At 41.1% G+C, this 15,832-nt stretch overlaps 1 protein-coding gene across 1 annotated transcript; it reads right to left on the minus strand.

The window, feature by feature from the left end:
* Window positions 1–1,800: 1,800 nt before the first annotated feature.
* On the minus strand, window positions 1,801–2,394 carry LOC138873928 (uncharacterized). The gene has a single exon (XM_070152420.1). The coding sequence runs from the start codon at window positions 2,392–2,394 to the stop codon at window positions 1,801–1,803; it is 594 nt and encodes a 197-aa protein (XP_070008521.1).
* Window positions 2,395–15,832: the final 13,438 nt, after the last annotated feature.

A 15,832-nucleotide genomic window follows, 5' to 3' on the forward strand; every position in this document is an offset into this window, starting at 1 on the left:
TGTCATAATATGTCAGCCAGATAGGTTCCTTAGATTCCCTCTGTGATCTTCTTAGGGAATTAGGATAGGTCTCTGCAATATGAGGAGTAGGGAAGGATGTGATAACCTCTGAATCACTGATTATAGGAGAGGTGCTTTCAGTGGTAGTATAAGGCTGGTCTTCAGTATGTAAATCATGTTCAATGCTGTCTGAATCATGTAAGTGCTCAATACTAGGAATAATGTCATATGCATTTTTATCTGACATATATAGCTGCTCAGTTGCAGGAATATGGATATCTCTATTTGCACCTTCAAAACCAAAATGATCATCAGTAGTACTGGGAATACAGGGATTGATTTGTTTCCTAAGGTCATCATTAATAGCTTGAAAGGGAAACACAGATTCCCCAAACACCTCATCTCTATTGACAAAGAACTTGTGTCTATCCAAAATCATAAAGGATGTATCCCTTAATGACATCAGAGTATCCCATAAAAACTGCCCTGAAAGCTCTACTGACAAACTTATCAGTCCTGGGTAGGGCACTTGTAAAACATAAGCATCCTGGTGTTTTCAGATGAGAAATGGAAGACTTCCTGCAAAAGAACAACTCATACGGTGACTTACCATCAAGTGCCTATGATGGTAGCTTGTTAATAATATATGTTGCAACCAGGACACAGTGTCCCTAGAATTCCATTAGGATATGGCCTTGAAACTTGAAAGCTCTTGCAACTTCAAGTAGGCGTCTGTATTTTCTCTCAGTTACACCATTTTGCTGTGATGTATAAACATAGGTTTTCTGGTGAACTATTCACATAGACTTACATAGGTTTTGCATTGCTGAATTTACAAACTCTCCACCATTGTCAGACCTAATTGTCTGTACTATTCCATTCAATTGTGTTTGGATCAGCTTAAGAAATGACTTAAAAATAATCATAATAGCACTTTTAAATTGCAAGAGAAAGATCCAAGTCACACGAGAGTAATCATCTATAATTGTGAGGAAGAATTTGTTACCATCAAATGTTGGTGTACTGCAAGGTCCCCATACATCTAAGTGTAATAACTGAAAAATTCTAGTGGCTTTAGTACTGCTTAATGAAAAAGGTTGTCTCACATGTCTAGCCATTAGACATATATCACAACTATCTATTACAGATTTGCAATCCTTCAATTTATATCGCAGAAGTTCCTTCAGAGATCCTCCAGATGCGTGTCCTAACCTTTTGTGCCACAGAAATATGTCCTCCTTTGTGTCTGTACACTTATTCCTTTGACTGTTAGTGGTGTATTATTTCCAGCCTTAAGACAAGCCTTTGGGACCAGCAAGTAAAGTCCATCTTTCTCTCTACCAATCCCCCTTACTTTCCCATTTGAGAGGTCTGAGAATAGGCAAAAATCAGGGTAAAAGGAGACAAATCAATGTAAGTCTCTTGTTATCTTTGATACTGAAAGTAGGTTGTATGCAAACTCAGGAACATCCAGTACATCTTATGCTTCCCCTGTTTATGTGATCTTACAATTACCAACATGTGACACAATTGTACAATCTCCATTAGGCAAGTGAACTCTTTTGTCTCTAGTAGGGCTAATGTCCTTGACATTTGTTAACATTCCTAAATCAGCTACCATATGGTTGTTTGCTCCTATATCGGCTATCTAATTTTCCTTTGCTATGTTAGCCATAAAGACATAAATTGTACCTTCCATGTTAGCCATTACTTCCTTTGGAGGATCTTTGTTGAGCAGCTTCATGATCTAATCATACTGATCTGCTGTGAGTTGAGGTGCTCTTTGCCAGTTTCCTTCCTTTATTGCCTCTGGTATTTCTCAAGATTCTCAACCTGAACATTATATGTTGTGTTTGTATTTCCTTTCTTCTTGTTCTTGAAGTCCTGAGGGTAACCAATTATCTTGTAGCATCCCTCTTTTGTATGCCCTTTCATGTGACAAAAATCACATTGTATATTCCAGTTTCTCTTTGGTTTCTGATAGTTCTGGTAATTTCCTCCTTTACCAGTTAGCAAAGCAACTAAGTCAATCCCTTCACCAACAACAAAGGCATTAGCTACTGACCTCTGACTTTCCCTTTTAATAAGCATTGCATATGCTTTGTTGATGATTGATGTTGGACTGGTCTTAAGAATTTGTCTACGAGCCTGCTCATAGTTGTCATTTAAGCCCATTAGAAACTTCAGTACCTTCTGCTTTTGCATGAATTCGATGAAGTTCTTTGATCTAGAACAGTCACATGGAGGAGGAACAATGCTGTCAAACTCATCCCACAAATTTTTGAGTTTAGAGAAGTAAACTAAAACATTGTATGTTCCCTGAGTTATTGTTTCTATGGCTTTTTGTAGTTGATACACTCGTGATATATTCACTTTATCAAATCGTTCTCTCATATCCTCCCACACTTTTCTTGAATCTCTTGCATATAATATTCAGTAATCAATTCCTTCGACATTGAGCTCATAATCCACCCTAGGACAATAGCATAGTATCTATCCTATTGATGACCTAGTTTCGTATCAAAATTCCCCTTTTTAAAGTACCATCGATTAATCCTAGCTTATTTTTTCCTAACAATTGGATCTCCATCACACGACTCCAGGTGGAATAGTTTTCTAAACCAGTCAACTGAATTGAGATGATCGGAGCTCTGATAGTGTCCGATGGGTGAAGAAATAGTGGGTGATTATGGTCAAGATCGATTTTTGCCGCCATTGTTAATGTCACGACCCAAAATCCACTAGTCGTGATGGCACCTAACCCAACCCGCTAGGTATGCCAATTAATATTTATCCATTTCCAATTAACTTAATAAAATAATTAAACAAAGGCATTATCTGAATCTTATACATTTCTCAAGGACTGGTAGTACAAATCATGAGCTTCTAAGAGTAGAGATTTCAAAACTGATAGGAAATAAATACATCTTCTGTTTGAAAAGTACATAAATAGAGTTATATAATCTAAGGCTACCATGAACAAGAGGCAGCTACAACCGCGACGCAGGTACATCTTCCAATCCAACTTCTATCGGACACTGCAACATCGACATTCAAAATCTGCACGCAATGTGCAGGAAGTGTAGTGTGAGTACAACTGACCACATGTACTCAATAAGTAACAAACCTAAACTTAGGTTGAAAGCAGTGATGAGTTGGAACATAGGTCGGGTCCAACACCAATAACAAATAGCAGTTCATAACAGTGTAAAGCAAATAAATAATAGCTCGAAGATAAAGTGCTCGACCTTTTCATAGTTTTTCGAAAACAGTTCCACTTTTCAAGTATACCAATGAAAGCCCAAATCCTTTAACGAAATCATTAAAAATATGAGTAAGTTTGAAAACTGTATCTTTTTCCTAAAAATCCTTTCAATAGTAGATATGATGTTTCATTTTCTTTCCGGATAGAATGTGTGAAATACTGATAACTAGGGATTTTGACGTGTTTTATGCTCCTTCTTGCTTAAGCTTTGATTATAAATTCTTACAAAATAGTCCCAAAAGGCTCATAGGTTGTGCTTGATTGCAGGTTTGATCAACAAAGCGACGAGACGTCAAAGATCGGCTCAAAAGGAGTGAAACCTGCACAAGTACCAAAGACAAAAACAACTCTGGACAAACAGGCCTAGTGCGGGCGTACTACACTTTGTGCGGTCCGCACTAGGGAGATTCAGAGAGCTGGATTTGAAGGAATCAAAGCAGTGCGGCCGCAGTACATATTGTGTGGTCCGTACTGAAGACACCGCGGCTGCACTACCATTTTATGCGGCCCGCGAAATCAAACTTCAGAGAGATGTCAAGTGCCAAGATTAAAGCCTATGCGGTCCGCGGTCGTGTTTGTGCGGACCGCGCTGGACTCCTCTGCGGCCGCATTCCATTCTGTGCGGTCCGTAGAGCCTAGGTTCAGAGAGTTGATTTTTTAGAGTCAAGAGCCAAGTGCGGCCGCACACCATTTTGTGCGGTCTGCACTGACCCCACAGGGGCATTTTTGTCTAGTTTTTCCAGCTTAGTATAAATAGAACCTTTTTCCATTTTTAGGGTATTAGATATTATCAGACCTTGGCTGTGCTCGTGAGAAGACTTTTCTTAGCCATTTTGGACATTTTTACTTAGTTTTTATCATTGAATCTTTGTATTTACCTTAGCAATTAATTAATATGTCTTTATCTTCATCTATTTCTCTGTTTTTCTCTTCAAGCATGAGTAGCTAGACTCATTAGCTAGGGTTGTGGCTCAACCCTAGTGTGGGTAATTGATGGGTGTTGTGATTTAAGGTTAGATTAACTATGAGTGTTTGTTATTTGGGTCAATTTCATGGTTTAATCTATGAATTAGTGGTTGCAAACACTAGTTTGTGCTAAGTTGACTTGGGTTCTTCTTGAGAAAGAGAGCCTAAGTCTCCGAAATGGAACCAACAAGGAATTGGGATGGACTCAAGATAATTGATAGCCCAATTAAAGGGTTAAACCTAGAGAGAGTAATACCCGACTTGAACCCCAGTTGTTTGAGCAAATTTGCCTACCCTATTGGTCTTGAGAAAGTCAATGGGCAAAATCACTCTCTCTACCGAGAGGTGTGAGAGTGGATAAAATTGTACAACGGTTATAGCATATTCCCCAATCATGTCAATCGTGCCTTAGGTTCAATTACCCGTCAATTGGCCACCTAGGAGGATGCTACTACCATAATGCCCTTTTATCCATTAGATACAACTTGTAGCAATTCTCGCTTAGCATAATCTAGTTGCAATTATAATTAGTAGTTGATAATAGTAGATTATTAAAGAAAAACCCAAAAATGATTGGAAGTGATATTTGGAACAATTACACAATCCCAATCTAAATAGATACTCGACTCCATTCCTAGCTCTTTGTGGAAATTGATCCCGACCCACAAATCGGGTAAAAGCTATTGCGACCCTCTCTTCCTAATTTTTAGCAGTGTGGAGTAGACTGTAATCACTTTTTGTTGCCATTGCCAGGGAGCTAACGGTTTTGGCTATCTATTTAGTTAGTTTTGTGTATTGTTCTTCTTTCCTTCTTTGTTACTTACTTGTTTGTGTCACTACTCAGGTACCAACATGGATTTAAATAACGCTAATGACCCTCTTGGAAATGTGATAGTGAGGGAGGAGGTAGATGATCTTGAGCAAGATGAGGTGCCTCTTGCACCTCAAGGACAACGTAGAGGTCGCAATGCCAATGCAAATCCAAATGACAATATTCCAGACCCTCCTGTGCCACCTCCAAGAGTGGCCCCCAGAGTACCTCCGAACCAGGGTTATGCAAGTACTATTGTCCCACCCAGAATCCGGGCGGGAAACTTTTAGATAACCAATGTGATGTTGACCTTACTTGAGCAACATGGATACTTCACGGGCGTTGCGAATCAAAATGCCTACAAACATCTCAAGGGGTTCGTAGATATATGTTGAGGGAGCAAGCAGACGAATATATCTGAGGATGCACTGAGATTGAGACTTTTCCCGTTCTCACTTTGGGGGAAGGCATTATACTGGCTCGAGAGACTCCCCAACCACTCCATCACAACTTGGGATGAGTTGGCGGATAAGTTTATTGCCAAATTCTTCTCTCCTAGTCATATGGTGGCACTTCGAGATGAAATATTAGCCTTCAAGCAAGAGCCAATGGAACCTTTGCATGAGATTTGGGAGCGGTATAGAACGATGGTGAAGGAGTGCCCAAATAATGATATGACTGAGGCCATGATACAACAAACCTTCTACCAAGGCATAAATACTACAAATCAATGCATTGTTAACCAATTGGTCGGGGGCAATTTTCTGAAGCTTTCTTATGATGAGGCATGTGAAGTACTTGATGAAATGGCAGACACTTCTTTAGCATGGCAGAGTAGAGCAAATGTGCCTCAAGGTGACCCTACGATTATCCATTTGCACAAGGAATTGCACGACCACGGGCAAGCGATAGCTGAGCTTACTACTACTATGAACCAGTTGGCTAAGGCATAGTTGCAACAAGTTCAGAATCCTCGCCAAGTGAATGCCATAGAGGGTGTTAGTATGCTTGTCAACAAGAGAAGGCAAATGAGGCAACAAAATCAAGAAAATTCTGAGCAATTTGTTGATGAATATGATGGGTGTCAAAATGATGGTTATGATGACCAAAGTAAAGAGATACAATATGTCAACAATTATCAAGGCAATAGAGGCAACTCTTCAAATCAATAATGGCGACCCTAAGGAAATTGGGGAAATCAACAACAAGGTGGTGGCAATTGGAACAACAACAACCAAAACAACAATTGGGGTAATCAAAACAACAACCAACGCGATTGGAATGGAAATAACAACAATTGGGGCAACAACAACAATCAAGGTGGGTGGAACAACAATGGAAACCAAGGCAACCGGGGGCAAGGCTTTCAAAGGCCCCCAATGTACCAATAACCGAACAATCCACCCCCTTTCCTTTCTCAATTCCTAGTTCTTATGGTAATGATATGGGTAGAATTGAAATGATGTTCGAGCAAATGATGAAGAGGAATGCGGATTTTGATGCACAGTTAGCTTCTCACAACACCTCTATCCGAAACTTGGAGGTGCAATTAGGCCAAATCTCTCAGCCATTGAATACTCGCCCGAAGGGTACTCTACCAAGTGATATGGTAGTAAACCCAAAGGGTGGGAACAATCATATTATGGTGGTCACAACAAGAAGTGGGAGGTGCGGTGATGTGAATGCCTCTAAGCAAAAGCAAGTCGTGGATGATGATGTTGAGTTGCAAGATGAGGAAGTCCCTTTGGTAGTTGAAGATGTGGTTGATGAAAATGCGAACAATGAAGTGAGGATTAATATTCAAGAAGTCTAGGTGGAAACCCAAAATGATGTGAACCCGTCTAGGGAATACATAATTGACATACCGGAGCTGGTTGTGCCAAAAGTCAAGGCTCCTTTGCCAAGGCCACCTCCACCTTATCCTCAAAGGCTCGCGAAGCAGAAGAATAATAATCAGTTTAAAAATTTCATTGACATAATCAAGAGCTTATCTATTAATATGCCTTTGGTGGAGGCACTTGAACAAATGTCGGGTTATGCAAAATTCATGAAAGACTTGGTTACAAAAAAGCGTTCTATGGATTGTGAAACTATAAAGATGACTCACCAAGTTAGTGCTATAGTGCATTCAATAGTCCCGAAGCTTGAAGATCTCGGTGCTTTCACCATTCCTTGCACCATTAGGAGAGCGGATTTTGCCAAGGCTCTATGTGACTTGGGAGCTAGTATCAATTTAATGCCCTACTCGGTTTTCAAAACTTTGGGTATCGGGCAACTTAGGCCAACCTCAATGAGACTTCAAATGGTGGATCGATCGATGAAGCAACCTTTGGGCATTATTGATGATGTGCTTGTCCGGGTGGACAAAGTCATTTTGTCGGCCGACTTTGTCATTTTGGATTGTGAAATGGACTATGAGGTTCCTATTATCTTGGGCAGACCTTTCCTTTCAATGGGGAAGGCATTGGTTGATGTTGAAGCGGGTGAGATCACTTTCCGAGTGGGAGATAAAAAGGTTGTTTTCCATGTTTGCAAGTCTATAAAGCAACCCAATAGCACCGAGGTGTGCTCATTTGTAGACCTTGTCACAGCTATGATTGTGGATGATACCAGTGCTATGATCAACATGGAGGATCCTCTTGAGGTCGTGCTATTAAATCTTGATGTCAATGAGGATGCAAGTAGAGTGGAGTGCATGAATGCCTTACATGGGATGGGCTCTTATTCTTATGAGCCTAGAAAATTGTCTTTGGATCTTGAAAACCGAAAAACTCCACCAACAAAACCATCAATTGAGGAGCCACCGGTGTTGGGGTTGAAACCACTTCCTCCACACCTCAGGTATGAATTTTTGGGCTCAAACTCTACTTTACCAGTTATTCTTTCTTCTTGCCTTACTAACATGTAGGTTGAGGCCACTTTGGCGGTGCTTCAAAAGCGGAAAAGGGAAATTAGATGGACTCTAGCTGACATTTGGGGAATAAGTCCCGCATTCTGTATGCACAAAATTATCTTGGAGGATGATACAAAGCCTTCCTTGGAGCATCAAAGAAGATTGAATGAGGCTATGTAAGAAGTGGTAAAGAAAGAGGTGATTAAATGGTTGGATGTTGGGGTTGTGTACCCCATTTCTGATAGCTCGTGAACTTCTCAGGTGCAATGTGTACCGAAGAAGGGTGGTATGACCATGGTGATCAATGACAACAATGAACTTATTCCTACTCGGATAGTCACCGGATGGAAAGTATGTATGGATTACTGGAAGCTAAACAAGGTGACCCGAAAGGACCATTTCCCATTGTCATTCCTTGACCAAATGTTAGATCGTCTTGTTGGGCGTGCTTTTTATAGCTTTTTGGATGGATATTCGGGGTATAATCAAATCTTAATTGCCCTTGAGGATCAAGAGAAAACCATTTTTACCTGTCCGTATGTCACATTCGCTTTCTCTCGGATGTCGTTCAGATTGTGTAATGCTTCGGTGACATTCCAAAGACGCATGATGTCTATTTTCACCGACATAGTGGAAGATATATTGGAGGTCTTCATGGATGATTTCAGTGTGGTTGGGGATTCCTTTGAAGAGTGTTTGGGTAATTTGGATAGAGTGTTGGCCCGGTGTGAAGACACAAACCTCGTACTCAATTGGGAAAAATGTCATTTCATGGTTGAAGAGGGTATAGTGTTGGGTCACAAAATTTCAAAGCGAGGGATTGAAGTTGACAAAGTCAAGATAGAGGTGATTTCAAGGCTTCCTCCCCCTTCTTCTGTCAAAGGGGTGAGGAGTTTTTTTGGGCACACGAGTTTTTACCGAAGGTTTATAAACGATTTTTCAAAAGTGGCACACCCCTTGTGCAAGTTGCTAGAAAATGATGCAAAGTTTGAGTTCGATGAGGGATGTATGCAAGCATTCAAGCTTCTCAAGCTTAAGTTGACCACTAACCCTATCATTACCGCACCAAATTGGAGCTTGCCTTTCGAGCTCATGTGTGACGCTAGTGACGTTGCGGTTGGGGCTGTCTTGGGTCAAAGGGTTAACAAGATGTTTCATCCGGTGTACTACGCAAGTAAGACCATAAATGAGGCTCAAAGGAACTATACAGTCACTGAGAAAGAGCTGTTGGCTATAGTGCTTGCAATGGAAAAGTTTCGACCATATCTTATGGGGGCCAAGGTCATAGTGCACACCGATCATGCCGCTCTTAGGTACTTGATGACAAAGAAAGACTCCAAGGCAAGATTGAGGCAATGGGTGTTACTACTTCAAGAGTTTGATCTATAAATTATGGACCGGAAAGGTAGTGAGAACCAAGTGGCAGACCACTTGTGCCGTATGGAGGAGGAGGGGAGGCCTTGTGATGTCCTTGAGATCAATGATTCATTTCCCGACGAACAACTCCTTGCGGTGTCAATGAATGATATGCCATGGTTTGCCGATGTTACCAATTACCTTGTGACTAAAGTAATCCCATGTGAGCTCTCTTCTAACTAAAGGAAGAAGCTCAAGCGGGATAGTTTGGATTTCTATTGGGATGAGCCATACTTGTTCAAAATTTGCACAGATGGTGTGATTAGTAGATGTGTCCCATAGGAAGAACAATTGAGTATCTTAGAGGCTTGCCATTCTTCACCCTATGGTGGCCATCATGGTGGGGTGAGGACCGCCTCAAAAGTTCTTAGTTGTGGATTCTATTGGCCCACCTTGTTCAAAGATGCGGGTGATTTTGTGAAGAGGTGTGTCGATTGCCAAAGAGCGGGTGGAATTTCAAAAAGGGATGAGATGCCTCTCAATACCATTCTTGAAGTGGATATCTTTGATGTTTGGGGCATCGATTTCATGGGTCCATTTGTTAGCTCTTGTGGGAATACTTACATTCTCGTGGTGGTTGACTATGTCTCAAAATGGGTTAAAGCCGTGGCTTTGCCTAACAATGAAGCCCGGAGTATTGTTGCATTTCTTAAAAAGAGCATTTTCACAAGGTTTGACACTCCTCGTGAGATTATTAGTGATGTGAGGTCTCACTTTTGCAATAAAGCTTTCGACACATTGCTTTCCAAGTACGGTGTCAATCATAAGGTTTCGACCCCTTATCATCCTCAAGCTAGTGGTCAAGTGGAAGTCTCCAACAGAGAAATCAAAAGTATCTTGTCAAAGACGGTCAATGTAAATAGGACCGATTGGTTGAAGAAGTTGGATGAAGCTCTATGGGCTTATCGGACGACTTACAAAACTCCGATTGGGATGTCTCCGTATCGGTTGGTATTTGGGAAAGCATGCCATCTTCCGGTTGATTTAGAGCACAAGGCCATGTGGGCTTTGAGGAAGTTGAATCTGGAATGGGATGTTGCAGCTAATCTTCGTGTTGAACAATTCAATGAACTTGATGAATTTAGATTCCATGCCTACTCCAGTTTGTCCTTGTATAAAGACAAGATGAAGTACCTTCATGAAAAATATGCTCGTGGAAAGGAGTTCAACATAGGTGATTTGGTTCTCTTGTTCAACTTCCGGTTACGTCTATTTTCGGGAAAACTCAATTCCAAATGGAGTGGACCGTTTGAAGTTATGTTTGTGACCCCGTTTGGTGCTCTTGATCTAAAGAACAAAAATGGTGAAGTCTTTAGAGTTAATGGGCACCAGGTCAAGCATTATCTTGGAAATTTTGATGACAGCCACATGGTGGCGGTCCTTCATCTCAAGTGATGTGGTGGTAACCTGCATCGTGCCGCGACGTTAAATCAGGCGCTTCTTGGGAGGCAACCCACGTGTTTTTCTTCTTGTTTCTTTGATTTTATTTGATTTTCTTTGTAGTATAGGATTGATTTTTGGGCTAACTGGTTGTGAGATGTTGTAGGGATTATGTTGATGCAGTGCAAGACTTAGTGAAGAAAATGTTCAGTCTCTGAAGTTGCCAGTGTGGCCGCACTACACTTTGTGCGGTTCGCACTGGTGAAGGCCAAAATGATACCTCTCTGAAGTTTGCCACTGCAGCCGCACTACACTTTGTGCGGTCCATGGTGGACCACTGCGGCCGCAGTCTATTTTGTGCGGACTGCAGTGGGATACTGGTCCAAGCTTGATCATAATAGCCCAGTGCGGTCCATTTTGTGCGGTCCACACTGGCAATGGTTAAACAAAGAGGAAAAGGCTCCAAACAACCCGGCATAGGTGAATCTTCTCGGGGTGGAAAACAGAAAATGGTTAAACTCACTCCCCAAGCTCGTCAAAACATAAAGAACATGAGGAAGGCCATAAAAGCGGCTGACAGAGCCATTGACATGTCAAGGAATGAGTACGAGCCCTCTCGGGAGATCATTTTGGACTCAATCCCAGAATACATCCCATATCCGGAGAGGGCTAGACATAGAGATACCCCTCCCTCATCACCCACTGCCCAAGCACCAGGGCATGTTTCTACTATGTCGTCTGAGGGCTCAACAGCCGGCAGTGGTGAATACTCCACCTCCCCCACAGCTTCATTATCTGGGGACGATGCAGATGGAGGTGAGGAGGAAGTGCAAGGGGATGAGGAGGTAGTTGAGGGTGGTGAGCCTCAGGTTGGGGGCATTGCTCGAACTAGAAAACCTGAAGTTTGGGAGGATAGGTTCGTGAGCCAGGTGGCGTACCACAAATTTAGGGAGTGGTGGCCGGTGAGAAAATTGATACCGGAGCGGAGTTTCATTGACAAAGATCTTTTACCCCACAACCCTAACGTGCATAGATAGTTCAGAACGAGCGTGAGTTGGGAGCACTTCTTAGATGACTGCGTGGATGCCAATGAACACTTGGTCAAATAGTTCTATTGTAATGTAACCCACATCGTAAAGGGTTCCAAAGTGACCAAGGTTCGGAACCTCAAGGTGTTGTTTGACGGGAAGTTGCTCAACAAATACTTGGGTTTCAATGAGGAAGATGAGCCTCTTTATATGGCAAAGTTGGAGATGGACAAGGAGGTCCGTCCATGGTTAGCTCAATACCTGGCAATCCCAGGTACCATTCCGGAGTGGTTGACTGTTGGGGTCAAAATACTACGAAGGACCCTAAACTTTGAGGCGAGGGGCTGGGAGACATTTGTGTGCAACCGGTTAGACCCTACTACCCATGACCAAATACTTCCTCTCCACCGGGCTGTTTTGGTTGCTTCCATTATGGCGGGGTACCCCATCAACGTGGGGAATGTGATGTCCTGGATCATTTCTATAGTGGGTGCCAAGAGCGACCGAAACTATCCTTTCCCCAACATCCTTACTATGTACTTTTGGGACTTGCAGGTGGACAAGCGGCCATACGACATCAAGGTCAAGGCGACAACCCCGTTCTCATAGTATAGTGTGAAGGGGAATGACAACCCCAAGGATAAGAACTACAAAGCCCTTGCTTCTGCCCCAACTGGCCAGTCTGAAGAGCCAGTTGCGGTAGAGGCCCCCGCTGAGCCTGCCTCCACTTCTGCTGAGATGCCTCCCGGACCTTCCACATCTTCAGCCATTCCTCCTGGCCCTTCCACATCAGCAGGCCCGAAGATCCCATCTTCCCGAGCCCATTCTATCACTGCCCATCGACTGAGTTAGATGCTTTAGAGTATCAACAACCGGATGTATATTGCTTCATCCAAGTTGTCCACCTTAACCACCACTATTGCAACTCAGTCGGCACCTCAGCCAGCACAGGTCCTGTCACACCTCCTTTTGGCGCGCCCATCCCGAGGGATAAACGCACAAGGGAGTTTTTCCAATTTAAGTGACAATATTCGAAATGGGATTTGATTATTTATTTCAGAGTCGCCACTTGGGATAGGTTTGGCTTTTGGTGTCCCAAGTCACCGGTTTATCTTGAATCCCAATTCAAGGAAAATATTCGACTTTCCAAATGAAGTCTGCGAACCAAAAATTCTAAGTAAGGAATTTTGTTGACCCGAGGGAAGGTGTTAGGCACCCCCGGATCCCGTGGTTCTAGCACGGTCGCTTAAATTGTTGTAATGGCTAAAATATCTGATTTTAATACATGTTCAAAACTATAGTGCAATTTTAATTATTTACCGCTTTATTATTATTTTTTAAAGGAATTGCAACATCGTGAAAACGCGTCTCGAACTACGTCGCAATCAATGCACCCGTGGTTGTTGACACATTTCGACTCCGTTAAGATTTGGATTTGGGTCATATAAATGTGCTCCCGAGTTTAGGGAGATAACATTATTAAATACGCGCCTAAAGATACTAACGCGTTATTATTTTGGGAAGGCCGCAAAATTCGCTAAACGGCATGTCCTGAAATCTAAGCATTTAAAATAACCATCTATTGAGGGCCTCGCAATTTATGCATTTTATTTGGCGAGACTCGTCTCATTTTATTAAAGGCTGATCCCAAAGTGACTACGATTTGTACTCTACCCCTTGTCTCTAATAATAAAAGCAATATCCTAATTGATAAATGAGTCGGATTGTACCATGTTAAACCATATATTGCAATCTTTAAATCAGGCCTCAAATCAGATTATTTCCTCATGGCCTATGTCATCAAAGCTTTAATCACAATCAACTTTGTTATCAATCCCAAACAAGAAATACCCAACAACAAAATCATTCTAACAACATTACTCAAAAGTAATTCAATATCAATCTATGATGACATTGCAAACACGAGCAATTAAACCCAAATAACAAGAAAAAAGCAAAGTAAACATGATATATTCCATGAAAGTATAAACCAAATCTTCACAAATAATTAAAACAATAACATAAAGGATAAGGAAAAAACCGACCTTAAAAGAAGCTTTCTTTATATTTAGCCTTTGTTTGGAGGTACAAGTAAGCAACAGAAATGAGAAACTGAATGTAACATCAACGAAACAACAACAACGGAAACAACGAGCAATATACTCGAAATCGCGGATCGGACTACGAACGGGATCGGAACCTCTTTTCCAAACACGAGCATCTCATTGCAACTCCGGTTTTGTTTCGATTTTTCTTCCTCTTGAAGTAAAATCTAATCAAAGTGTAAAATGGATATAGCTCTCCAGTCCTATGGTGTGAGATTGTTTTCCATATTTATGAGTGTTTATGTGGCAGAGAATTCTCAAGAATGAGGGGGTCTACGTCATTTTTAGTTCTTTCTGCCGCTGTATATTCCTTGAATGCAGAATGTATATTGTGTATATCCTCTGTATAATTACTGTATATCCAGTGTATACAGAGTGTATATTGCCCCCATTTTAGCTCTAGAGGCTAACTTTATATACTCTTTTTTTTTTCTTTGGTGATTGATTTAAGGGGATTTTATAGCTCTTTTTGGTGTGGCTGAAAATGGAGACATGGCTGTGACTTTTATTTGCTTTTCATCCCTTTTGTGTGATGTTTTTTGTGTGTTTGTGGAGTGTGAGTTGTAAAGTGTAGAGAGTATGTGTGTTCATGTGCTAGCATGTGTTAGCGTGTGTTTTCATGTGTGTCTCGACTGAAAATGTTTTGGGCTAGCTCCGAAAATTAGGCCTAAAAATGGATCTTTTGAATCCAAATGTTATTCTTTCCCCGCAACCGAGAATAAAAACACGATCCTATTTAATTAGTCCCACGTAAACAAAATAACTATTAAACTGAGAGTGATAATTAAAACAAAACTATTTTTGGATATTTTTCAAGATTAAAATGACTACAAAACATTAATGAAACTATTTTTTTTTGTAATTTTCGTTTTTATATAGAGATAAAAATATAAAGTACTATTTTTGTATTTTTAAGGATGAAAAAGACTACAAAATATTAATGAAATTATTTTTTGTAATTTTTGTTTTTATATAGAGATAAAAATATAAAGTACTATTTTTGTATTTTTAGAGTTTATAAGAAATACATGAACTAAAATTTATATATCCTTTTTTTTTGTAATTTTTCATTTTTGTGACGAAAATAAAGTAAAGAAGTCAAAAATAGTTGAAATAGCTATATTAGACCTAAATTAAATATTTACGCTAAAAATGTGAAAATTCTCGGGGAGGGTAAAAAATTACACGTCTACAGGTCCCATAATCCATTGAGGATGCTTTGAAAGAGATTCTTGAGAACTAGAAGAAAATCCTCACTACCCAGGATGCATTGGCAAAGGCAGTTGATTTGCATAGCAAGGCTCTCAAGGAGCTTGCTAAGGAGCATAAGAAGCTGCGAAAGACACGGGCCTCCAAGAAGTCCGTGAAGGAGCTGCGGGTGGATGTTGACAAGTTGAAGGCAGACCAGCTGCCTTTAGACCTATTGTTTGAGGACCTAGTTCCAGCAGCTGAGCCATAGCCGGAGAAGTTACAGCGACCTCCAAAGAGGAAGAGGATGATTCCTAGAACCGATGATGCTATCATCCAATTGGCGGACCTAGCAGAGCCTTCCTCCAGTCAGCCACAGGGTGTACCAGATCCAGAGCTTGTCCAGGTCCAGGCCCAGGTCCCAGCAGCTGAGTAGTAGGACACCGGGAACCAGTCTGAGGTTCCCGAGCACACAGAGGACCCAGGGACCATCCATGATCCTATGCAGACCGACAGGGCTTAGGGAGTCTTCATATCCTTTTTCTATTATTTTTATGCTTATTTGGACTAGTTGGCATTGGGGACAATGCCAGCTTTTATTTGAGGCACCCTACATTTTTGGATGACTGTATATATTGATTCATTTTATGCTTTCTTGATTTTCACATTTGGTCTGTATATAATTTGATATTTAGTTACTTTTATCACAATTTTCATCTTTCTTTGGGTCTGTATATAAAGTTACATCATTGTATATATTCATCCCCATTGTATATTCAA

This window comes from Nicotiana sylvestris, chromosome 1 (assembly GCF_000393655.2).
Source record: "Nicotiana sylvestris chromosome 1, ASM39365v2, whole genome shotgun sequence".
In the NCBI taxonomy this organism is placed as follows: Eukaryota; Viridiplantae; Streptophyta; class Magnoliopsida; order Solanales; family Solanaceae; genus Nicotiana; species Nicotiana sylvestris.